Consider the following 27,956-nt stretch of genomic DNA (forward strand, 5'->3'; position numbering starts at 1 on the left):
GATAATTTTGTCAGAGAGGTCATTTATGAATATTAGAAATAATAGGAGGTCCAAGGATAGACCCCTGGGGCACTCCCGCATTTATATCATGCCTGGAGTAAGTTCCATAAAAAAAAAAAAATGATATATCATTTTCAAGTACTGAGATCGAAGATGTCATCTACATGTTTTTTTTTTTTGTTTGTTTTTTTGTAAGGTTAAATTAAAAATGTCGACCATAATTGACACATTCCATTTTCTTTTTTTGTTGTTAAGGTTAAATTAAAAATGTTGACCATGATTGAAATCTTCCATTTTTTTATTTATTTATTTATTTATTTTTTTTTTTTATAGATCATTTTGTTTCATGGCAGGATCAGTAAACAATTTTGCAATGTACATTTGAAAAGCATTTAATTGAATTGAACCAAATTTAAAATGGCTGATTTGTTTAGGATTATTATTATTGTTTCTATTGCATCTCTATCTCTTCTCTACTATTATATAAAAGAAACTTTGTGCATCTGTTTGAATTCATTACTTATGGACCCTGAAACGGTTGGGCTAATTTTTTTAAATTTCACACAAAGGTACTATATGTGTCGGGGAATGTTCTTATGTAGGCTTTGTATTGGAATGCATGTATCAAAATCAATAGTCGAAAAAATCTGATTAAAGAAGGAAGTCCGATTTTGACCAAAGTTAACACTTTTATACAAGCTAACATCACAAGTGCATTTGAGAAGTTTTATCACTGCACAAGCAGAAAGGCCCAGCCTATAATATCAAGTGTAGATTCTTTTATAAAACAGAGGCACATTTAAAATGAATGTTTCTGTTTAGAGCACAACTGAACCATGATACTTGACTTTTGCATTTTAAACTTTCAGTGAAGCCATTATTTACTGATAAATTTTATAAAATCAATCATAGATTATCTACGTCGCAATGTACACTACACTGCATTGTGGACTAAGTCACTGGGGGAAGGCATGTGAAGCTTCCACCAGGTATGCTGCAAAGGGGAAGGGTCCCTAACTAGAGCACGTAATCAATCGATTTGATTGAAAAATGGGTGATTTTGCCGGTTTCAATGATGATAAAAGTATGCAAGGGTGGAACAGTTGTTGATCCTCATTCAATCCCAGACAACATCAGGTCTCCCTGCTAGTCCTTGATACAGAGATTGAGTGCAAAGAACAAGCAACAAGGTAAAAAAAGAGAGGTTTATTGCAATAGAGAGGAGAATAATGAAGACACGGTCATTGGTAAGATATTACCAAGCGAGACGCTATATATATATATATATATAGAGAGAAAATAAAAAAGGAACAAACCGTATTATGTGTTCACCAACGTTTCGTCTTTATTTCGAGACTTCCTCTGGGTGAAATAAATAAAGACGAAACGTTGGTGAACACATAATACGGTTTGTTCCTTTTTTATTTTCTCTATTTTGTCGGAATACTATTTCCATTATTTTCATCATATATATATATATATATATATATATATATATAGAAAGTCCATATAAGAAAGGCAAGGCTTATTGCAATAGAGAGCATACACTACTAGAGAGACAGATGTATGGCTAATTTGATTGTTCTGTTTTATGCCATATGTACCCTTTATATCTATTTGGTTGTGGTTGTTTTGTCCCATGGCATATAAACCCTTTTCGCAATATTTAAATGCAGAATCCAGTAATTTTGGAAGAAAGCTTTTATGATTCAAGCTTTTTATCTTCAAAAATTTATTCATAATGTTAGGTTTGGGTTGGGTTGTTTTTTTTTGTTTTGTTTTTTTTACAAAGGAATCACCACTTATCAAGACCCAGAGGTCACTCGAGGATAAGGGTTAAAGAGTATATAGTGGTCAAAAGGACAATATCATAGTAATCGTCAGAAGTGTAAATTTAGTAAATTGGATTACTTAAGGGAAACGGCTCATCAAGAACTTGTTTACATTGGACTTGAAGACGACCATATTGTAGTCAACTGGAAAGCAGGTAAACGGAAGAGAGTTTCACAAGTGTGCAGTTCTTAGAAAGAAGCTTTGTTCATGAAATCTACGTTTAGGTTTAGGCACACTTTGCTGAACATGATTTAGTTTTGCAAAAAGAAAGGGAAAAAATAAAAACATTAATGCTTGGTGCATTTTTAGTTAGAAAGTCAATATCTTCAGACGGTCTGATCTGAGAAAATCAGAGGGAGAGACAGACATTAGTAAGATATTACTTCCCCCCTCCCCCAGAAGAAAGACATTTGTCAATCCATGCTCACGCTATACATAGTAGGTCCATAAAAGGGGAAAAAAAAGAAAAAAAGGATCTTGTAGGATATTCTATTACAATAGTTGCATGATAAAAAAATGTAAAAGAAACCTTCAAAATAAGGTTGTTTATTTTCTGCAGCATTTAACATTCAACCACAAAAACCACAAATTATTTTATGACCAGAGTTCTTATTAATGATGGCACACTTCCAATATTTTTCCCAATTCCAATACAATTATGATTCTGTATTTGTTTTTGTTTTTTTTTTAATCCTTTGAGATGAGGTCTTCATAATTTTTGTATTCATTCTTTGCAGACTGTTATCCTCATCTTCATTGCAAAAAGTGTGAATCTAAAGATTGTGACAATGTTTCAGCCAACTTATCCTCTGGCCTTCTCCAGGTGGTTAACCGCGACAGGATAGGGATGCTGAGTCTTGTAACTGCATCCCCAGTAATTACTGCCTTCCATAGTTGTTGTTGTCTCACCACGTTTTGGCCAAATAATCCTCTGACCTGCTTTGAGTAGGATTGAAACCACCTGAAGATGGCCAGAAGTTGGCTGAAACATGGTGACACAACAACAACTATAAAGATGAAGATAACAGTCTGCAAAAAATGAATACAAAAATTCTGATTCTGTTCTAAATTCCTGATTTTGATATAATTATCGATTTCAATAAGGAAAGTGCTCAAAAGGACATGGCCACAGCATAAAAAGTAATCATCTGACCAACAATCAACCCCTTATCAAAAGAGTTCAATAAATGGCATCGATTTAAGCTCGTTTATATAGAAACTTCTTAATTAGAGCTTTCCTTTTCAGAAACTTTTTCATAAAAAAAAAAAAAACACTGCTTCATGAGGTTAAAATGTAAATATATCAAAGTTATGTCTAAATAATCAACTAATGTCAATATCTAGTACAGTAGAATCCCAGAATACAGTGGTTGTAGGATATGTTTTTTCAGGTTATAATGTGGAATACAATGTTTTTCCGCCACTGTTTTTTTTTTTTTTTTTTTTTTTTTTACACAGGAATCTCCACTTATCAAGGTCCAGAGGCCATTCGAGGATAAGGGCTAATGGGTATACATTGGTCAATGTGATTATAGCGTAGTAAACATAAGTAGTGAGACTTTTGTAAATTAGATTACTTAGGGGGACGGTTCATCAAGAACTTGTTTACATTGGACTTGAAGACTATCAGATTGTAGTCAGCTGGAAAGCAGGCAAATGGAAGAGAGTTCCACAGTGATAAGTAATTTATTTTTTATGTTTTTCAACTTAATGCACATGATATTATGTCTCTGCACTTATAATAACAATTTTTTGTTTTTTATAAGGGAGTCACCACTTATCAAGACCCAAAGGCGACTCAAGGATAAGGGTTAATAAGAGTATGGTATTCACCAAGATAACAGTGTAGTGATCGTTAGTGGTGGAAATTAGGTAGAATTTTATTATTTAAGAGGACGGCTTAACAAGAATTTATTTACATTGGACTTGAAAATGACCATGTTGTAGTTAGCCGGAAAGCACACAAGCAGAACAGAGTTCTACAAGTGGACAGTTCTAGGAAAGAAGCTTTGTTTATGGAATTTGCATTTAGATTTAGGCACATATAGAGTGTGGGAGAAATTGTTGATAGTGGTTGTAGTTAAAAGAGTACCTTTTTTAAAAGTTTGGCAGTAGGAGGGGGGCATAAATTGAAGCTGAGATGAGCATGTCATGAAAATAACGATAGGGCAGAGAAAGACTCACATCTTTTTTGTGAAAGAGGTTGCAGGGACAAGAAAAGGGGCATCACCTACTAAGTTCTATTTTAAAGAAAAACACTTGTTAATATTGTAGGTATAATACAAAATTTTAAGCTGCTTTTCACAAAAAATAAAATTCCAAAGTTGAAAATTTTAATGAATAAAATCTTTGTTTTATCTTCATATTGTGTTTCCATCAGTTTTTACATGATTCAAATCCGACTTTTTTTTTTTTTTTTTTTTTAGATTTAAAAAATTTAGCTTCATTCCTGTTATTCTATAAATCATATTAAGAAGATTCAATGTGTTAGCTGTTGAAATGAATCTTATATGACCAATCAAAATCATGCTTTTATGTCAATAGTGTATATTTTTTTTGAGAGATGAAATTTTACTGAATTATTAGGCTGGTTTGATCTAATAGTAATTGTTTCCATTGTTGTTTGTTTACATGAGAGCAAGAAAAATGACTGCACTCTTAACTCGTAAAATTCAAAGTTATTTGATAACGACTTAAAAATAAAAAATTTTTAAAATTGGGTGGGTTTCTTACTGTATTTTGTACAAGTTTTTATTTTTAAAGTCATTATCAAAACTTTGAATTTTACGAGCCAAGAGTGCAGCCATTTTTTTTTTTTGCTCTCACGTAAACACAATGCATTGTGTTTTTCAAACCAATTAAACATTTTAAAGTGAGCAAACCCACTAAAAGAAATTTCCAGATTAGTAGAAGAGTATCTTATTTTGCCTTTGATAACATTTATTTGTTATATACTTAAATTTTGACCACTTTTTCGAATCTCTGTGGATTGTAAAACAAACCCGAAATTTTCACTTGTTCAAAGCCTGCATTTTTAGTGATATGCCAAAAATTTGCACGAGTTCCAATAGTAACTTTGAACAGTCATAATTTGAACGTTATAATTGTGCAGCCAAATAAATTTGCTGTCATTGAACATGTTCTGTCTAGATCTATGTGGATTACATTAAAAGTTTCTAGATGTAATGAAAATTAAAATTATGGCTTGAGATATGTACCTTTAAGTCTTACAATGGGTATACTGTTACAGCATTAAATAACACAAAAGGGCTGATATGCAGAAAAACAGACCAAGCAAACAAAAGTTAAGCTTGAGAAATGATTTTTAAAACTGCAAAAATGTTTCCTTTTTCTTGCAAATTTAAATTTTTCAGTCTTTTTTTTTTTTCACTCTTTATTTGCTGTAGAAGTTTTGAGGTCATCAAGCTGTTGAGATCTCCAAGGTGAATCCTTAAAGATTGTTTGTTTTTTGTCTGATAAGCCAACAAGACAGACAAAAGACACATTGTCACACTCACACACAGTAGAGATATTATTTTAGAAATTTAGATTTGTTATCTGATAATTTTCGAAAACATTTAAGATAAGTTGGACTCTCTTTTTAAACATTTCTCACAAATATGATTTATAGATGTGATATTAACAGGCTGAAAATTTTAAGAGTGAAATATAAAAAATTTCTTTTGTAGTTAGCCAAACGCATATACATACATACATATATATATATACATATATATATATATATATATATATATACACACACATACATATATACATGCATGTATTCACACACACACATACATATGCATGTATTCACACACGCATGCACACATCCACACACACACATATATATATATACATAACTAGCAGGCAGTCTGGCGTAACCCCATAAAATGCGCATAAATATTATATTTTAATTTGTGCAGATTTTTTACTTATTAATATAGACCCAATCCAAGATATAGTAATGATTTCAAAAGTTATAAAAAAAACCAAAAAAAACATGGCTTGCATACCATCCACTAGAATGGAAACCAGAACGTTTAGCAATCCAGACTTGTTTGTTATTTATCTCTCCAGTGCTGAGTTACCAACAGATGGATACAAAACATGAAATATTATGCGACTTTGAATGATAAATGTTTCATTTTGAACATGCACAAAAGTAACAACAGAGTCAATGTTTTATCCGACTTATGCTTTCAAGGTCAATTTTGACCCCTCAGCAGTAATTTTTGTCGGCTAAAAAGCAAATTGAAAGTCTGCTACAGGTCCAAATACCCTATATATCAAATTTCAATTCTGTACACCAAATATTACGAGAGGAGATTAGTAAAGATTTTTTTCACACACACGGACAAGGTAATATATATAAGAATATTTCCGTATGTTAGAAAGTTTTCATCTTAAATTCTATGCAATTATGCAGAATGTAAAAAATATGCATAAATAGAATTCAGCGTAATAGTTAAATGAAACCAATTATCTAATAAGAAAACATAATTAAACAGTTAATGAATTAATGCCTGTTTTTCAAATAAATATGCAAATTAGTTCATCTTCATATAGTCACTTGCATATACATAACTGAGTATATTAAAAAGTTTGTCTTCATAATTTTTAAATAGAAAAATTAAACTTTTAATCTCAATGTAAAAGTGAGAAAAAAAATCAACTTTATAGATATATAGAAAAAATAAATTACATAGATTACAAAAATTAATATTTTCTTTATTAGAATCTCTTCTATATTTTAACTTATTATGTACTAGCGGGGGTACCCGGCGTTGCCCGGATGTTTGGAGGTGTGTATGTAGGAGAGGGTGACCCTGTTTTAATATCATAAAAAAAAAACATGTTAAAAAAAATTGGAAAAACCAAAACAAAGCAAAACAGCGAACAAACGTAAAAAGAAAGGGAAAAAAAAGGTATAAAAGAGGAAAGTTTAGGTAGGAAGATAGGTTGGAACCTGAAGCATCGAGGCTAAGGTGGAAAAAAAAGCCTGCCATGTTACGCCTATGCCAAAGAGACATACAATTGAAAACGGATAAAATTAAACCTTTAAAAACACTTGCAGGTGGTTTCAACTAACGGCAATGTTTTCGAGGTCAAACATGACATCATTGTCGTAGTAGCAGGAGAGAAAATGAAGGAATGATTTTTTTTCGGCACCTCTCCTTGTAGAAAAGGGTCCAGTTTAGGGTGAAGGAATTAATGTTTTTGGCCAATTTTTCGATATTTGTCGGGCAAAGGTTCGAGCTTGAAAATGATACCTATTTGGTGAAAATCTGTGGTCTGTGTCAAAAGTTTTTGCGAAACATACAAACACACATGCATACATACACACATTTTCGCTTTTTTATATATAGAGATATATGTGTGTGTGTGTGTGTGTGTGTGTGTGTGTGTGTGTATATATATATACTAGCAGGACCTGTTTCTCGGCTTTACTCAAGGCGATTTAGAAGGATGCTAACTAAAAAGCATTATTAAATTAGTTGAAAGCTGGCATCTTCAACAACCCTCAGATTCGGCAGCTCAGAGATCCAGAGTTCGAAAACTCAATGAACAAAGTGGAACTGGAAGTGTGGAAGACATTTGTTCTGGTAGTGAAGAACTTTCTTGGCAACAATAAGGCCAGAAACTATACAGAACTTGTCAACAACATGCTGACTGCTTTCAGAAACCTGGGCTGCAACATGAGCATCAAGATGCACTATCTATTTTCACATATCGACTGGTTTCCTGAGAATCTGGGTTCAATGAGAGACTAGCAGGGGAAGACCAGATATCAGGGTTGCAGGGATGCAGTCTTGATGGCTGACTACTGCTGGAATCTGAAAAGAGATCTCCCTGCCACTGAGAATTCAAGGAATTTTAAGAAATGGAAGTTTAAGCCCTTTGAACAATAGTGAAGCAACATGCAATTTATGAGAACTTGCCTTTATCAATGCACACCATTCAGTTTACAGTAATCAATGTTTCTATCAGGTAATCAATATAAGTTGCTGGTAAAACCTATTTTTCTCTTAAAAATATGTTTAGGATGATACGTGTTGCCAAAAATCAGGTGGATAATGCCACAAAAAATGTAATCAATTTTGTCACAAATCTGATTTTTTTTTTTTTTTTTTAATCAACTTAGCACAAAAACTTGACCTGATGGTGAGAAATGAGTGCCATTTCCTGATTCAACAGTGCAAAAATATCTAAAATTGGTTGTAGAAATCTAGACAACATTCAAAAGGTAAAAAAAAATGTTGCCCAGTGAGTCACACCGTAAAATGTTTGAACAAAAGATGCAGCCTCTGTTAGTTTTAAGCCATGTTTTAAGCACGTTAGTATCAAAGACGAACCTATGGCATTTTTATTCATTCTGTTGTAACTTTTTTTAAAAAATCCAAAAAACATGGAGAATCTGCATTAGTAGTCTTAATTGTTCCTCAGGGTTTATTAATAATTATTTTTAACAGTCAATGGTTTTCTGGATGTTTGCAGCTTTCTGGATGAGTAGGTGTATACCATATGTTGAATAGATGAAACATTCAGTAATCCAATGCTGTTACATTTATTACGAGTGCTAATTCTTTCGTGTTTTTGCTCTATGATGAATGTATCAGCATTCATTAAAAAAGAAAAAGGAAAAAAAAGTAACCTTTGTCTTTTTATATATATACATATTACTGCAAAGCAAAACATTTTGTGTCGTAAATAAAAACATAAGTTTAGCAGACTATGAAAAAAACAAAACACAAAAGATAATAAAACTGGATAGTTTATATAACGGAAAATATTATTCTATAGAGACAGGGTTAGTCTGTTGACTTTCAGGAATAGGCTGAATGGTGATCGGAAATAGAACAGCGATACTTGGAAAGACAGGAGACAAATGTCCAGTTTTTAGTCTATTGAACACTTCAGTTAAATACAATTCAGATAATAGAGCCTCAGATCAATGACAAGTAAGGGGGGAGGGGGTACGTAAAAAAAAAATGTAGAGTAATAGGCCCTGAAATGGTGCATATTCTCTTCTGACAACCTGAAATTATCCGTATACCGGAATGGATTACCTCGCAAAAAAAAAAAAAAACTTTATTATATACAAGTCTACAGTGAGAGTTAGGCTCCAAAATGGAGCGTATTCTCTTCTGACTACCAAACATTATCTGGAAACTGGAATGAAAAAACCCACAAGTTAAAAACATCTGATAAACTTGATTATATACATGTATGCATGCTAAGCTGTTTTTTCTGCTACTGTTCTGGAAGCAAATATCATACATATACACTCCAAAGCAAAACATTTTGTGTCGTAAATAAAAACATAAGTTTAGCAGACTATGAAAAAGCAAAACACAAAAGATAATAAAACTGGATGGTTATACATAGTAGGTGAGAGGAAATTTCTGAAATTCCTGGCATCTCTCATTTGTCTGCTTGTCAAGCATTGTCTATACACTGCGTATCTCATGTCATATAACAAATATTAATCACTCCCAGATCTCTTCATCCTTTTGATAGTTTATGGTACAGAAGATTGAGATAAGCAAGGTTACTTGGTGTTTTCTCATGGGATGATCATCTTTAAGTATTACGTGTAATTATATTCATGCAGATTTATACTTGTGTAACATTTGCATAAAAAGGTTATAATAAACACAACCCTCTTTCTATATTTATTTATGTATGTGCATATATATTTTTTTAAAAAATTTTGTCTACAAAACTCCTCTGTCAGTTTTTGGTCTACAGACATGAAACTTAATATATAAAGTATTTGAACCCATGTGAAACTTTATACTTGGGTTTTAGCCAGGGAAAATTGGTGCAAAAATGTGAAAAAAAAATGGTAAAGGTCAAATGACGGCATTACGAATATGCAATGTAATAGCTATTGATTCATGTTTTAACTTTTAGCCTTGAAGCAAACATGTCTTTATAGATTTCATATGTATTGTAATAAAATCAATTCTTTATCAATGATTTCATGATATTGTACCCAATATATATGATTGATATAACAATTAAAAAAAAAAATTTTTTAATTGTGATTTGGATGCTATCAGCCAGAATCAAAACCAAAACTTTAAACCAAAAACTGGAGAGAGACAGACAGACACAGCGAGTTTTATAAAAGACTACCAGGGGTACCCAGCATTGCCCAAGTGTGGAGAGGTGGTATAGTAAGACTATTGAGCAAACCAGCCCTAAAAAAATGTTTCAATCAAAATACTAGTGCAAGTGCCAAAAAAAAAAAAAAAATTACTTGCAGTAGCTAGGCTCAAACCTGTAACACTAAGAGGGAAAGGAGGTGAAAAAAAAGCAAACATCTTAGTTGTCTCGCCCATGCAACTTATGACGTCAGTGGCCTTTGAAATAATGTCTTTTATACGTATGTCAAGATCACGAGGTGTGAATGACTTTGCAAAAATGTTGATACAAAAACTGACATCCACAGTTGACGGTGAAAGAATTAATGTTTTTTGGATATTTGTTATCCAAGAGTTTGAGATTTCTAATGATACAAATTTTGTCAGTGTTGTTGCCGGTGTCGGAAGTTTTTGGCAGATATAGAAAAACACACACACACATTTTGCCTTTTATATATAGACTAGCGGGGGGTACTCGGCATGGCCTGGGTGTTTGTAGGTGTGTGTGTTGGGGGGGGGGGGGGGGCAAAACAACCCTGTTTTAAAAAAAAATCATTAGCTGAGTGTTTGGAGGTGTAAAAAAAAACAAAAAAAACAAAGTTTTAGTAGAAAAGTAGGCTTGAATGGAGATGGAAACGAAATGGAAAAAAAACCCTGGGACCTAACCATCTCGGCCACAATAGAAGAGGAATGAAAAGCATCTTAATTTAACGTTTATAAAATGAAATTAACAGGTGCGAGAAACTTAAGTCACGTGATGTATTACCTTGAAACAGGACGCGGCTGTAAGCCAGTTTTCGCTTATTTTATACTAAAAAGTGAAAGAAACATATGGCGATCGAACTATCTGGAAAATATAGCCCATGAAAGTTGGGTAAATTAAATACACACGCAATCCTCATTCTTATGTCGTAGATATTATCATTTATACGTGATATAAAAAGTTTTAAGAAGAAGTGAGCCGAGTGAGAAGGCCGACGAAAAAAGCCTCTTGCAGACATACACAAAAAGCAAACATGCATACACACATTTTCGCTTTTATATTTATAGATTATAATGATGAATGAATATGCCACATAACCACTTTCATTTTATTTATTACTAATGTTTTTACTTTAATTTACGCATGTAAAATATTTGTAAATATTTTTATGTTTATTAAAATATTTTAGCTCCTTAAAAAATAGTTGACCACCCCTACCCTCCAAAAAGTATGGCTTTCAAATCATAAACTGCTTCAACCATTTCCAGAGTAAAAAATAAATATATGTAAAAGAATCTTGTTTAAGAAGTTTTCAAAACAAAATTGGAAAATGTTATGGATTGTAAAAATAAAGTGTTTTGTGATCAAACAATATTTTTTGCAGGATTTAATTACTATTTTTTTTTCTTTTCTTTTTTTACAAAGGTGTCACCACTTATTAAGGCCTGAGGGTCACTCGATGATAAAGGTTAATGAGTGCACAATGGTCAAGGGGAACATGTCAGTCATCGATAGTAGTGGAAATTTGATAACTCTGTCAAATTCTGCCCGGATATGGCAACAGTACTCCATCCTTAGACGCACTTGGCTCTTATACAGGTAGAGAATTGCATCAGCATTGCGATATTTACTGGAACGGTAGAACGATCTCACCATTTTTCTAGCAACGGATTTGATGTACGTGTCCCATCTTAGAGCAGGAGTAAAGGTTCAAGTTGAGAATAAGCGGTGTGGAAGTTCTGTTTTTGTTTTCCTCATGAGGAAACAAATACATTTTCATGATTGAACAATATTTTTCGGGAATTAATTACTATTTCAGTAACGTCATTGTTTTTCACGTTGAGATTGTACCAAATTTATAATAATTATTTGAAAAATACATAAATTGATGCTACTTCTATTTCAAAACTAGGTCAGCACCCAGAATTGTCCAGTCGTAAAATATGCGTAAATTTTTATTAATCCAGATTTTGTATATATTATTCTTGAGTCTATTTTCTATTGATTATTTCATATCATATTGTACCCAATATATAGTTGTGATTTCAAAAGTAAAAAACAAAAAATTATGACTTGGGTGCCATCAGCTAGAATCAAAAACAAAACTGCAGCATTAAAAGCTAATGACATTACCACTGGATCATCATCACTCGGATATGAAATCATTAAAAACAAACTAACATGAAATGTATAGCAATTTGAGCATGCATATAAGAATAGTTTTAATCAACTCAAGCTTAACAAGTTGTGATTTCTTTCAATTTTGACCCTTTTGTTGACCCCTTAAAAACTATTTTAACCAGCTAAAGACCAATTAAAGAATGATCGATAAAAAATGCAATCATTTGAGCCATCTAGCATCATTCTTTGACCTGCCATTTTCATGGCGATACAATTTGAAAAAGTGGAGATAGACAGACATGGTTTTTAGAAATAATATACACATTCTATAAGGAATGAATCCCAACGGCTTGCGCAGCGGATCAATCAGCACTGCAGTGCCGACGCGGTCAACAAGGGTGATGTACAACTCAACTCGGGTCTGACTCAGTCATCGGATGCGGCCGATTGCATGTGTGCAGACTGTCCTGGCCCGTCCTTGACTCTGTACTTTTGCTTTCAGCGGAGAGGGTGCTAGCAGTACTGGGCAAGCTGCTTATTCCTACTTTGCCTAGGCTCGGAGAGAGGTTCGCGTCATCGTTGAAATCGACAGACTGCCCGAGAGAGAGAGACATATTCTATACATACACACAGCAGGCAAATTGGCTCAGAGAGTAAGAGTAGTAAACTGTCACAGTTGATAAAAATCCTGGTTTCACATTTCAATATGCTGTATCTAGCCTCAACAATGTGTCTTTAAAAAAAAAAAAAAAAAAAAAAAAAAGAAAATTACTATACACACACACACACACACACACACACACACACACAGTATTCTATAAATGGAGCACTCTGTTGGAGTAAATAATGGTTTCCACTCCACTTAGCATAATGCAATACTCTTCTATAAAAAGAAGTGAGTTCCCAGAGTCTGAGTTAGCAAAACAAATAAAAAATATTATCTAAAATCAATTTCCAGTAAAGGTTTGTTAGTTCAGATAAGCTATCGAACACCAATTGTCTCTGTGGATTGCTTGTTTTTAAATTTCATCTTACTTCAATCGATGTTCTCAGAAATTCTTACTTCTCAGAAATTAAGGGATCTATTCATGAGGTTCACATTTGATCTCTATGAGATATATACACATGTAAAACCCAAAATCTTACAGTTAAAAACAACTCCTCTTCAACCCAATGTTATGTATAAATTTAAATATCCTTTGGGAGAATGTAACTTCTATAATAACAATAAAACTAATAGCTATATTGGTTTTATGACCAATCAAGTCACCTCACCATGTATCTTGTAAACTCTAACTCAATTTACCAACATCTACATGCTCTCTCCCGGTTTAAGACAAATCACAGTTAATAACACTAAAATAATACATTACAAAACTAATTTTTTTTAAATCAAAAATACTTAAAGCTATCTTCATTAAAACCCAACAACTTACAATTAATAATATTGTCTATGAAACCAATAATCTATATAATTATAAAACTCAAATGACCTTGTAATGGGTATTGTAACCCAACATCCGGTTTACGACTTCCGGTTGCACATGCGTACATACACATAAACCCATAACGTAATACGGAAATGAACAACGTAAAAAAAAAAAAGCAGAAAGTATTAACAATTGTTTATTTGGATAATTTAAACATGGAAAAAAAATTGGGACGCTGAAAACGTACACCGTAAAACAATATGTTTTATAGTTGTGTTGATTATTTGTAACGCAAATTTAAAAAAAAAACATATTTACAAATGAATAATCAACATGACAATAAAACATATTGTTTTACTGTGTACATTTTCAGCATCCCAATTGTTTCTTTTTTTGCATTTAAATTATCCAAATAAACAATTGTTAATACTTTCTGCATTTTTTTTACATCGTTCATTTCCATATTACGTTTAATTTATTTTAACACAATTTTCTTACAAATAAATCTACTTTAACCCGTTGACAACCTAAGAGCATTTTACAACAGTGATTTACCCACCGTCTTCTTTCATTCTCCATTTTTTAATACACTTTTCTTAAAAAACATTCATACATTTTCTTCTACACTACCAACATAAATTTTTTTTTTTATTTTTTTATTACATTTTCACCCCAAACAAGGCATATTGCCACTTTGTTATGGGGGGCTACTACCAGAGACATAGGCATCAGGGGTACTGTGTAGGGAGTTGGGCAGCAAGATGTCGGATTATGTCGCACTTGAACTTCCACATGTCAGTACAGTTGGGGAAACAGGGACCCGGCAGGGAATTCCGAAGTCTAGCTGTCCTGGGGAAGAAACTACTGGAGTAGAAGGCTCTCTTACATCTAGGGGATCTCTACTATGAAGGGGTGAGATTTAGCTGCTTGTTGGGTTTGTCGGGGGTATTTACGTCGAGGGGGCACAAGTGCTTGCAGTTCATCAAAGCATTCACCGTACTTGTACTTGTAGAAAAGGCAGAGGGATGCAACATTTCATCGATGGGACAGAGGCTGAAGTTTAGATGACAGTTCAGGACCTATCAGATTGGAAACTCTGGAGCGAGAGACTAGTGGCAGATGCACCAGCCCAAATATGGCAACAATACTCCATACATGGGCGAATGGTGGCCTTATAGAGGTATAGGATACTTTCGGGCGTTAGTATCTTTCTAGCATGGTAGAGAGAACCTACCTTCTTTGCAGCGGTCCTGGCGATACTCTCGATGTAATTGTTCCAACTCATGTTTCCTGAGAGCGTTAAGACGAGGAGTTTAAAGGATGTACTCTCAGATAAAGTCATTGGCCATTGCTATTGGTGGTAGAGAAGGTTTCTTGTAATTATTGAAGGAAACGCATTTAGTCTTGGCAGCATTGAATGTGACCATCCATTTATGTCCCCATTCCACTACAGATCGGAGGTCATCCTCTATTGCTTCTGCCATTTCTTTAGATATGTGTTCATTTGTTTTCCTGTCGTGTCAGTTATAGAGTGTGGTGTCGTCAGCATATATACCTATCTCACAGACAATTTTGTCAGGGAGGTCATTTATGAATATTAGGAATAACAGGGGTCCCAGGATAGACCCCTGAGGCACTCCCGCATTTATACCGTATTGTTTAGAGGTACGACCGTCAAGGACAACTTGGATTTTTCTCTTATCTAAGAAGGATTTAATTATGTCATGTATTCTTCCAGTGATACCATATGATCTGATTTTCCTGAGAAGACCTTCATGCCATACCCTGTCAAAAGCCTTAGATATATCTAGAGCTACAGCTCTACCCTCCCCCGCTTTGTCCAGTGACTGGTACATACGTTCTGAGATTACAGTTAGGATGTCTGCTGTTGAACAGGCTTGTCTAAATCCATATTGTTGTCAGTCAGAAGTTTAGCATCTGTAAGGTGATGGACTAGAGCTTGGTTAATTATTGTCTCAAATATTTTGGCGAAAAGTGGGAGGAGGCTAATGGGGCGGTAATTTACTAGGTCAGTTCTTTCACCAAAATTCTTGAAAACTGATACGACAGAAGCAGTTTTCCAGCAGGCAGAAAAGCAAGATTCATTATCGCATTTGTTGTAAAGTTTGGAGAGAACTGGAACTACTTCGGCGGAGCACTTTTTTAATAACACAGCCGGGAAGATTTCTTACAATAGCATGCACCTGAGAAGGGGTAATTTTCAGATCGTCTAGTGTGGTGTCTGTCCACAAAAAAATCAGGGAGGGGGTGGTTGGCAGGGTCCAGTGTGGAGTTGGAGGCAAACCGACTGGCAAGCATGTTAGCCTTCTCAGTTGCAGAGCAAACAACCTCGTGATTGTTGGATAGTGGGGGAATTGTTGATTGCCCATTATTTACTACACTGTTGTAGATTTTCCAAAAGTCGCGGGTTCTTAATTTCTGTGCTTCGATGCGTTTTTTTGGTGGTTTTAGTAAATTCTCTCTTAGCTGTCGCTATTTCTTAAAGTTACTTCTGGTTTCTATATACTTCTGCCTGTTTGAACTGGACTTATGTCGGTTAAATCTGTGGTACGTATGCTGCCTTTGCGCGATGGCGGCTGCACAAGTAGAAGTAAACCATTGGGGAGAGTGGGGCTTGCTATAAAATTTCTATGTGGGAACATGTGCTTCAATTGCTATTTTGAACCATTCAGTGGTCTCATTTGCGCACTGTTCAGCAGGAAGTAAAAAGATATTTTGCCATGGAGCGTCCCTGATGAGATCCCTGATGGCTTCCCAGTCAGCCTTTTTATAATATCTCATTGTTTTGAGCACTGGCTCTTCAGTTTTAGCTCTAAAGTTTAGGGCTATTTCAACTTACCACTGCATGATTGGCATTCCCAAGTGGGCTGTGGGCATTAGTTACACAGTCATCGGGAACTGTGGTCAGAAACAAATCTAGAAGTGATGTTCTTGCTGATCTGGGAAACGGGTTGGAAACGTAACCATCTGTGATAGGGAATGAGATATAGAGAAGTTATACGTAGTCATACCAGCTGCGTCTGTGTGAGTAAAACATCCAAGCCAGTTGCTGTGGTGGACATTGAAGTCACCAAATACATGCACTTGTGCGCTAGTTTCGAGGGAAAGTGTTGTATCTATGCTGTCAGAGACTTTGTTTATTAGGGTACAGTCCTGGGTCGAGGGAGAGCAGTAGAGAAAATAAAAGTAGCTAATGTTATGTTGTATGTTAAGTCTAAAGCACATAAAGGCTTGATCGTCCAATTCTAGTTTAGTTTCTCTAGTCAAGGGGAGGGTGTTCCGAATATATACTCCAAGCCCGTGCATATGTCTGTTAGAGTCCTTACAGCAGAGTGGGAGATATCCAGGGATGTTAAAATAGTTAGAGAAGATGGAGGAGTGTAGGTTAAATAAATAAATAATCCCAAAAATGTTTTTTTTAATTTGCGTTACAAACAAATAATCAACGCAACAATAAAACGTATTGTTTTACTGTGTACGTTTTCAGCGTCCCAATTGTTTTTTTTTTTTCGCATTTAAATTAAAAGATATATCAAAATTTGAATTTAACTTTAAGTATTATGTTATCTGTTCAGTGCACATTTACCTATAAGTATGGCTAACCACTTATAATTCAATGGCTATAAGTTTTTTTGTTTTTTTTTTCAAAAATAAACAATTATAAATAGAACGACTCAGAAATCTATATATACTCATTTTTCATTTTAATATACTTTCATAAACATGTTTCTGTTATGTCACAAAAAAATATTTTCTTTACATCACAAGTGTCACACTCATACATTAATTCCATAGCTAATATAACATACTGACCCAACGGGTCACGGATAGTCTAGTAATATTTTAAAATGCTTAACGTAATTTTATTCTGTGATGCCAATTCTGGCATCACACTTGTTAACATCTTTCCTGGAACAGTGTGAACACGTTCTGTTGGCATCTAACTGACCAGTTTCACAGCTACTTTTTTAAATTCTCTTCTATCCAGATTTTTTTTTTCATTCATTTGCTTCTTTACCTGATGACGATTCGATGAAGAATCGAAAATGTTTGTGATACATATGTATTTTTATCTCTACAAACACATATATTTCAAACTTATCCAAAATGAGATATTAAAATATGTTTGGTGAGAATTTTCAGTATTTATTTCAATAAAGGTTTTCTTTTTTCTAAAATAATCTATAATGATGATTAGATGAATTAACTGCATAATCCAAAAAATCATGGATTGATACAAAACTTTTTTTCTTCGTTTTTTCACATAGGAGTCACCACTTACCAAGGCCCGGAGGCCACTCGAGAATGAGTGTACTGTAGTCAATGGGATAATATCTTAGTAATCGTTAGTAGTGAAAATTTTGTAAATTGGATTACTTCAGGGGACAGCTCATCAAAAACTTGTTTACGTTGGACTTGAAGACAACCATGTTGTAGTCAACTGAAAAGCAGGCAAACGGAAGAGAGTTCCACATACGTGCAGTTCTAAGAAAGAAGCTTTGTTCATGGAATCTATGTTTAGAGTTAGGGATAGATAAAGAGTGGGGGAAATTATTATAGTAAGTGTGAAATACATTAACCTCATCAAAGTCTCAGAGGAAAGGATCTGTTTTTGATTTGTCAGTATCTCAGAGATATAAAAACATTTGTACCAACTCAACGTAAATACTCCTGACTAGCCTGACAAGTAGCAAAATCCCACCTCTACACTGTAGAGATCCCCAGATGCCGGAAAGCCTTCTACTACTCAAACAGTTTCTTCCCTTAAACTGCTAGCCTTTGGAATTCCCTCCCAGATTCTTGCTTCCCTGAATCTACTGATACGCTTTTGCTCAAGTATAATGCAAACAAACATATACAGAGTATCCTTGTAGATTTGGTCGCAAATAGTAGCCACTTACGTTCAAGTGACACTGTGCCTTGTTTGTGAGGAAACAACAATTAAAAAATAAATAAAAAATATCTACATTTATATATCCTGCTCTATCAAGTGTATGCGAGTCTGTATGTATCTGTATATTAACTAGAATTAGATAATAAATAAAATAAGAATGATAGAATATAATTAAGAAACAATCATAATTTGAAGGATGTACAAGTTCAATCAAATTCGGTAAATCAATGGCTTGGTGAGATCTGGGATTGAAACAGGATTGCTTTTTTTGTAACCATTTATTAAATATTTCTTTTATAGCAAAAAATATAATCCTTCTGGTTACATAATTTTGCTAGCCTAGAAAGATGGTATCACGACAATCATATACTATACTATCCTCTCAAATAAGGAGATAATGCCTAAGAGGATAGCCTTATAACAGAAATTATATTACATTACACGCCTTCCTCCCCCCCTCCCATAAGGTGGAGGTAATGTCAGGGAAGATGATATGACAAACGAGCGTATATCCTCCCTCAAACGAAGAGGTAATGCTTGTAAAGATGGTTTCATGTCAACAGAACATATACTACACTACTCTCTCTTGAAATTGAACATTGAAAGATAATACAATAGTCCAAAATAGTTTCAGCTTCAGACAAACAAATGCCAAATCTCCTTTAATAATATATGTATACAAAATTTTTTTTTTGTTTTTTTTTTTTTGTTTGTTTGGTTGCTTTGTATTAAAAATTGAATTTGGATTACTGATTAAAAATCAGAAATGACGAATGGAAACTGAAACAAAAAATATAAAATTGAAAAATTAACTTACGTTGATGTATTCAAAGATTCATCCTTCTGTACCTCAGACTCATCTTGATCCTCTTCTTCGGGGGGACCCAGAGATTTGATACAAATTGATGCAACTTGGAAACAATCTTTTGGTCTTGACAGAGGGAAAAAAAAGAAAGAAAAAAAAGCAATCAAATACAAATAAATAACCTTCCAATAATTTATTGTCATAATCTCGATAGATATTCCCTGATACTGAGTTATATTGAGATTTAAGTAAAATTTGGCAGTTCAAAATGAAATAACAGGAAAACTTATCAATATACTTACTTATCAGTGGAAAATATGATTCAATTATGGAAAATAAGTGAGCAGAATTTTAATACAAAACTAGCAGGTCGTCAGACGTTGCCCAGTTGTAAAATATACTTAAATATGATATTTTAATTCATGCAGATTACATATTATATTGAACCTAATACATAGTAGTGAGATAAAAACTAAAATAATATATATGATGGGTGCCATCAGCCAGAATCAAAACCAAAACATACAATTTTCCACCCTCATTCATTAACCTCTGAGCCATGTCCATATATATATATATATATATATATATCCATACTCATACACAATATGACTCACAACAAACCAGTTCAAATAACAAAATATACAGCAATCAATAACACTGAACCACGCAACAACTATAATCCGAACTAACACACTAATCATAACACCTCTAATCCACCTAACCACCTTAGGAGAAAGAAAAATATTTGGTTTTAATCTTCCATTTAGCTCAAATGTCAAAACCAACATACCTAAGGAATTTTTTAATATTGTACAAAACTCTTTCAAGTACCCACATATAGTTCCATTTTTAATAAAAACTCAGTAAGGATTTCTTATTCAACTATGCCTAATTTAGCACAAAGAATTTTAATATCCAAAAGCAAAAAAAAATCAAATCAGTCCAAAAAATCCCATTCCCAATTAAGCCCAAAAACAACTGCAACTGTAACAAGCAAAATTGTCCATTCAATAATGATTGCATAGAGATGTTATATATTCATGCAAAATCACAGAGCTACCTCATAACTCCCCCACAACAGACACAAATATTCCGTCATTAAGTTCTTTCTGTTCTCATCAACCATTTAATAGAATCACTGATCCAATATGTGAATTGAACAATCTGCCTGCCATCAATCATATTAATAATTCTTCTTACAATCACCCTAACACTAATAGCACTCATAATTCCCTCTAAAACAATATCCCAGTACTTATTGATCTGATTAATGCTCACCACAATAAACAAAATTTAAACCATCTTCCCACATCAAACCTCAGTAAAAAATCAAATTAATAACAGGACCCGAGCACTTAGTAAAACACACATATATTGGCACTACTTCAACTTTAATAAAGACAAGAATATCTAACCACACATGTTTTAATAACCAAAATTCTAATAATACCCAAGGAACTTTTCTAACCACTTTAATTAAAAAAACTCACGTCTAATAAAACTCCTTTCTCAATTAAATAAGCTATCCTAAAAAAGGTTAAGTCTTACACTCCAGGCTCTAAGTCATGTCACCTTTGCAAATCCGAAGCTGTAAAAATAATTACTTCCCCCAAAGTAGCAATATAATAAATTCTAAAAGTGAAATAATCACCCATTGCAACATAAGACCAAAGTGAATTTGAAATTAGTTTTAACATTAATCACTAAGATACATAATTCCATAAAATTATAGATCTCTTTTACGCACTTTCTCAGCACTTTATGTAATTTTTTTTCTAGAAGTCTTCTTCTCTTTGTTTGGCTGGCTTAGCACCTGCAGACTTTGTTGGAATGTATATGCATGTATGTATATGTGTATATGTGTGCCTATGCATTTATGTTTTTGTATATGTGTATGTATATATGCATGTACTTATGTATACGTATTTGGGTGCAGTTTTTACTTCTGACTCACTTTTTCTCCTTGAACCCATTAGTGATTAATTACACAGAATTCCTTCTTTTGGATTACTTTGGAACATCTTCTATTTACGGGATGTCTTTGGATTTTTTACATTTGAAACCTCCACTTTTACCTACATTTGATTTTCGACTTGTCATTGATTTGAATATTCATTCATATCAAATTATTTTTCATTTTTTCCCCCACTTCCTCTGCTTCACTGTTTTTAATTTTTACGCTAGTACGATTGACTCCATACTTGCGGTTTCATTAAATACTTTACAAGCAAAATCTGATTCTGCATTTTGCTTACTCTTCTCTGATGAGAAGGAAAATAATTTTTTCAAAACTCTGCGGATTAAGGACAATTCATTTTATTTGCGTTTCCTTTCTGAAAAATAAATGTTTTTAACTCTTGCTTAAGTGTTTTTCAACATATTTTATTAAATTCTCGAGCTTTAATAAAAATTCATCCGACATCCCTATTTTAAAAGATGGAATCACCCAATTGTCAAAGACAAGATTTAAGCAAGCAAGAACAGTCAGACAGTCCACAGGGTTTTATAATTATACAGATAAAATTAATTTACTATTTAGAGTCTACAAATTCCCGATATTTGCATCAAGTCAAGCTTGTCATAAAAGATTATCTCCCTTCTTTTAATATGAAGATGACTTGTTTGAAATTTGTGAATTTCACAAAATAAAAATTAAAATCTATTCAATTATTTTCCATAATATTTAGTGCCCACTAATATTTTTCACTAATGAATAAAACTAGTCATAAGTTTGCCTGTTATTTTATTTTGAACTGCCATATTTCATTTGAGTCAATATAACTGATTTCCCTAATAAATGTATGTCCATTAGTAATAGTCTCTTGCTTCCTTCCCCCTTCCTTTAAAAAAAAAATATGAACTGATAACTGTAATTGCTCTAAAACTGTGGACAGTGAACAAATGAAAATCTGTGCTAGTCTACAAAACTGACCAAAAATATGTTAATCACTTATTATTTGCTGACATGAGAACTTATTATCACATCAGCAATTCTATAATTCTACTAGCAGGTTGTCCAGCATTGCCTTGTTGTAAAAGACACATAAATATTATATTTTAATTTATGCAGATTTCATATTATTATAGAGCAAATTCTCTATTGATTATTATTTGGTACCAAATATAAATAGTAATGATTTCAAGAGTTTAAAAAAAACAAATGATCTTGGTGCCATTAACTGAAATTGAAATTAAAACATTCAGCACACTAACCTTAGTTTTTATTTATCTTTTTAGCTTTCATAATAATAATAATTTGGCATTTGAAAAGGGTTGAAACATTGTAAAACAAAACAACCAAACTAAACATCATGAATAAATATTTGAGTATATAACCAACTTGAAGCATATATTCCTCCAAAATGACCAGATTTGGCATTAAATAATCTGAATAGGATTAATGTCATAAAACAAAACAACCAAACCAAACACCATGAATGAATATGTGAAGACAAAGAATTTGAAGCATAAAAACTTTTTTCCAAAATTACCTGATCCAACATTAAATAACCCAAAAAGGTTGATATGTCATATATAAGTTATTTAATGCCAAATTGAATAATTTTAGAAAAATGTTTTTACGCTTCAAGTTGTTTATATTTTCATATATTTATTCATGGTGTTTAGTTTGGTTGTTTTGTAAAGAAAAAATTCTTGTTATTGACTTTTCTGAACATGATTAAGGCGAACAACGGGAAAGGGAAAGAAAAAGAACAATCTTTGATGCATTTAAGTCAGGATTGGTTGGTTGGTTGGTTGGTTAGTTGGTTGGTTGGTTTTTTGTTTTACGGCATATCAACCTTTTTCAGGTTATTTAATGCCGAATCTAGTTATTTTGAGGAATGATTTTTAATGGAGTATATTTTTTTTTAAGTCGGATTCTATTTAACCCATAGTTGGGAGCCTAACAGGTACTACCACTCCGGGTCAGAGTGGACCTGGGAGCAATGGCAATTAAAGGGTGGCTCCACACTCCCCAAGGCCCGCAAGGTGGGGCCTCACCATCGGATATAGTTTTAGGTCATATCCAGGACCATTTAAGTCAGGAAGCCAATATCTTCAGACAGCCTGATCTGGTAGCACCTAAAATTGTAAAATGGTCATCCTCTCAAAAGTTTTGCAAAATATGAGAGCCTCCAATTTTAGGAAGAATACGTTAAAAAAACCTTTTAAATGTCATACGTGTTCTTATTTAATTGCCTTCCTTCCCATGAGGGCAGTTAGACACAAAGTTGGCTTTTAATATAGGTAAATCCAGCTCCCAAAACAGGGAACTCTGGATTGGAATAAAAATAAAAACTGTCTAAGTCTAGAATGACAGAGTAATAAAATAATCAGAACAGATACTACATTTTGTTCCAAGCCATGTTCGTTGACAGTGTTCTAGCTGTATATTGCATTGGCACTAATTCTGTTTCATATATATCCAAATATTTAAATATATACAATTTTCATATTGACTTCTCTCATATGGAAAAAGTAAATATAAAAATCGTCCTATATTTATAAAAATAAATAATAATTAAATAAACAAATTTAAATTAATAAATAAAAATCATGACTGTAGATTAACTTTTGTGTCAACTGAAATGTAATTTTACAGTATATATGCTCTGAAGATGGAAATGCATCTTCTTTGAATTTATTATTCATAGCAATTTGGACTATTTTATAAGAAATATATATTTTAAGAAGTATACATTTTATATAAACTCAATATATATATAAATATATTGTTTTGATTTTAAATCTTCCAAAATAGTGTTTCATAATAAACAACTGATGATCCCTGAAAGAATATTAGGACTATTGTGATTTCAAGAAAGCAAGTTGATTCAGCGATTGCAGGAGATTAAATGACTTACTGATAAAATAACATTCCAACAAAGGACTAAAAAAATTTTTTAATTTATTATTTTATATATAGTTTTAAAGGTTAAAATCTTCCAAGATTTTATTTATATATATATATATATATATATATATATATATATATATATCACACAGCAGCTACCGATTAGCGTAATGGTTAGGAACCTTGACTGTCGTACAGGCGATCAGGTTTCGATCCTGGCTTGAGGTAGTTGCCTGTCTAGCCACACTGATGAGCTGTGAAACAGCGAAACAGTACTGTATGTGGGTGACTATATATATATAGGAAAAAAGCCCATATTCCAAATTTCAAGATGTTGTCCATCTTACAATTTACTCCTTTAGTATGCTGACATGCACAATTTATGAACAACATCTTGAAGTTTGGAATATAGGCTTTTGTCATTTATTTTTATATACTCTGTAATTACATTGAACTTCATAAATTAAAGGACTGGTATAAAAGGTAAAATGTAATTGAAAAAACAAACAAACATATTTCCACATATATAACAGAATTATTCTGCTTTATATTTTCTGTCATTATTGAAAACTTAACAAATGTTTGAAAATTCATTGTACTTTAAAATCTTTTACAAATCATTATCCAGCAAATTTTGTGGTTCTTATTTAAAATTTGATTTCATTAAAAAAAAAAAAATACAGAAAAATCATTATGATGTATACACTCGTCACAGAACAAAGATGTCATATTCCAAAAGTCACGTAAATTGATCAAGTAGCTTTTTTTTTTAAATAGAAAATCATTTTTTTTACCATTTTTAGCAATTTTAATAGTGAATTATATCCATTACAAGGCTGATTTTGATCTCAATAATTCGAATTAAGTTGTTTTTCTCTTATTTAGAAAAAAATGGCAGATCAAAAAATAACATCATGATTTTTAGTTTCTTAGTTTAAAAAAACTATTGATCAATTCACATGATTCTTGGAATATGATATTTTTGTTCCATGTACATCATAAAGATTTATGTTTGCATTTTTATTTTTTTTAATTGTCAAATTCTAAATAAGAACCAATTTTGCTTTAGCATATTTATCATAATTTACCTAATATAAGTAGCCCACAGATAATGCCAATTAAAAACATTATCATTATAGCAATTATTAAAGAAATTGCAAGTATTTAAACAACCACAAATTTCAGAGCATTTGTTAATTCTTTCAAAATGGCATTTCTTGAAATTCTTAATAAAACATTGATAATCATCAACAAGAAAGATAATAATTTTTCAAACTTAAAAAAAAAGAAAAATAAACATGCCCCAAAAAAGAAATCCATTTACCTGTCTGTCGAGTCTGGAGTTCGGATAATATACAAGTTATCACAAGGTAACGTTGTTGTAGTAAACACGGTATACAGTTGTGTTCCGTAATTAACAGAAAATCTGTAAAAATATTTTTATTAAAGTTTCAATCAGAAAGGTTCTGATAAATTCTCAAGACACAAAGAGTTTTAAGATCCAAGCACGCATAATATAGAGAAATACCAATCCTTTCCAGACCTTTAGCTTCTAATATTTTCTCTGCAGAATTACCAAAACAAAACAATGAAATGAAAAAACTAAGAAACTTTTTTTCATTTTTTTTTTTTTTCAAATAGGACTGTAGTTTAGCAAACAGGATCGTAGTTTCACATAACAATTTCATTAACAAAAGATACCATAAAAGTTGAATTCCATGGCCCTTTCTTTGCATAATTACCAAAACAGAACAATGAAATGAAAAATAAAACAAAAACAATGAAATGAAACAATAATGTAATCTTCCAGAATAGCAAACAAAGCAATTTTAATGTCTTTTTTAGTTAAGAATAATAGTAGTGTGAAAATTGTAAATAGATCAAAACACAAAAAAAACTTATATAGTTAGGTAAAAAAGTAATTTAGCTTGCCTTTGGTAACAGTTGTTTTTTGTTAATGTGTTTCATCCATTTTGGGGGAAAAAAAAAACGAAAAAAAGATTTTAGTTTTTTCATTTCATTGTTTTGTTTTGGTAATTATGCAGAGAAAGGACAATAAAATTCAATTTTTATGGTATCTTTTTTTTTTTTACAAGGGAATCACCACTTATCAAGGCTCAGAGGCCACTAAAGGATAAGGGTTAAAGAGTATACAGTGGTCAAAAGGACAATATCATAGTAATCATTAGATAATTTGGTAAATTGGATTACTTAATGGAAACGGCTCATCAAGAAATTGTCTACATTGGACTTGAAGACGGCCATATTGTAGTCAGCTGGAAAGCAGGTAAACGGAGGAGAGTTCCACAGGTGTGCAGTTCTAAGAAAGAAACTTTATTCATGGAATCTACATTTCGGTTTAGGCACAGATAAAGAGTGAGGGGAATTATTGATAGTGTTTTCAGTCAAACAAGTGTTTTTCGTGAAAGTCAGATAAAGGGGGACCATAGATTGGAGCTCAGGCGAGCACTTGCCATGAAAATAACGATAAAATAGACAGGCTTGCAAAGTTTCTTCTGTAAGAAAGAGGTTGCAGGGAAGAGAAAAGGGCATCCCCCACTAGGCTATGAAGTCTATTCTGAACTCTTGTTTATTAAGATGTCATGTGAAACTAAAGCCTACCTGAAAAAAAAAAAAAAAAAACATTTCTTAGTTATTTCATTTAATCATTAACATATTCTGCACTTCTGCATGAAAGGACATGAGGCGAATGTGTGTATTTTAGTTTCAAGAACAGCCGATAGAGGGCGTGTGTCAGCCAAACGGGTCGATAACTCGTATCTTTCTAAAAGTTTGTGCAAAGACAATCCTTTGGAAGGAATTTTTGAACAAATAAGGGAACTCTATCCTTCGTAACTGTAAAAAAACACTACATTCCAAAAAGGTTTCAATGAAAATCACTCATTGAAAAAAAAAAACAATATTATTAAAAAATTATAAAATAAATTAAAACTGCTATATTAAAATTATATTTCGCTACATTGACAAACTAAAATTATATTTTGCTACATCGACAAACTAAAATTATTTTGCTACATTAAATCACTCATTGAAAAGAAATTATATTAATACATTAAAATTATATTTTATACTTATACAATAAATGTTTCGATTTTCATATATTTTTGTATTATTTATTCCGTTATATATTTTTGCATTATCATAAACAATTTGAGGTTCACATAATGACTGCTAGATGTCATTTCTTTTTCGAAGAACAGGGGTCAATAGCTCGTCTCTGATGCTAACATGTCACTGTCATGTAGAAGGCCACATATTCATAACAAGTACAGAGTTGTTAAAAATTAAAACCTGCTTATTATTAGTCGTTGTTATTAGCAGTCGAGTTGCTGATTTTTTTCTTGCTAGGCTGTACAGTCGATTCGCTAATTTCATTTCATTAAAACTTGCATTCCGTTCCATTTTTTTTACATCTGTTCGTGGCCGCCATCTTTAATCAAGATTGCCCAAAGCATGCATAGCTTAAAATTTTTTAGAAGAAAAATAATTTATATGCTTTTTTTTTTAATGACAAACTCTCCCACCACTCACAAAAGTTGAGGTTCATGTAGAATAAAAAATCGAATGGTTTTATTATATTTTTATTGTGGCTACTGAAGTTTTCAATTTTGAAAATAGTTATAATTTACAGGAGGGGTTGGTTAAAAAAAAAAATTCGATTTTCAAAAAAAAAAAACTTTTCCATAGAAAAATCAACAAAATATTTCAAGAAAATCACTTTTTACTTAACTGCCTTAAAACGCTAGAATAGCTCAAATATGGAGGTTTATTTTACATTAAATTTACATGTGAAAATGACCCCCCCCCCCACTTTAAATTCTTAAATTTATTTTTTTGTTT

At 32.5% G+C, this 27,956-nt stretch overlaps 1 protein-coding gene across 1 annotated transcript in view; it reads right to left on the reverse strand.

The window, feature by feature from the left end:
- The window catches only part of LOC145283670 (anaphase-promoting complex subunit 4-like), a 213,306-nt gene that overhangs the window by 102,673 nt on the left and 82,677 nt on the right, over window positions 1-27,956 (reverse strand). Inside the window, exons 23-24 of the mRNA XM_080132681.1 lie at window positions 25,420-25,521; window positions 19,250-19,363 (exon numbers count right to left, since the gene is read on the reverse strand). Coding sequence (XP_079988807.1) covers window positions 19,250-19,363; window positions 25,420-25,521 — 216 coding nt within the window. The remainder of the gene's footprint in view (window positions 1-19,249; window positions 19,364-25,419; window positions 25,522-27,956) is intronic.

Source organism: Euprymna scolopes, chromosome 8 (assembly GCF_053919585.1).
Source record: "Euprymna scolopes isolate OS-2025 chromosome 8, ASM5391958v1, whole genome shotgun sequence".
NCBI classification, from domain to species: Eukaryota; Metazoa; Mollusca; class Cephalopoda; order Sepiida; family Sepiolidae; genus Euprymna; species Euprymna scolopes.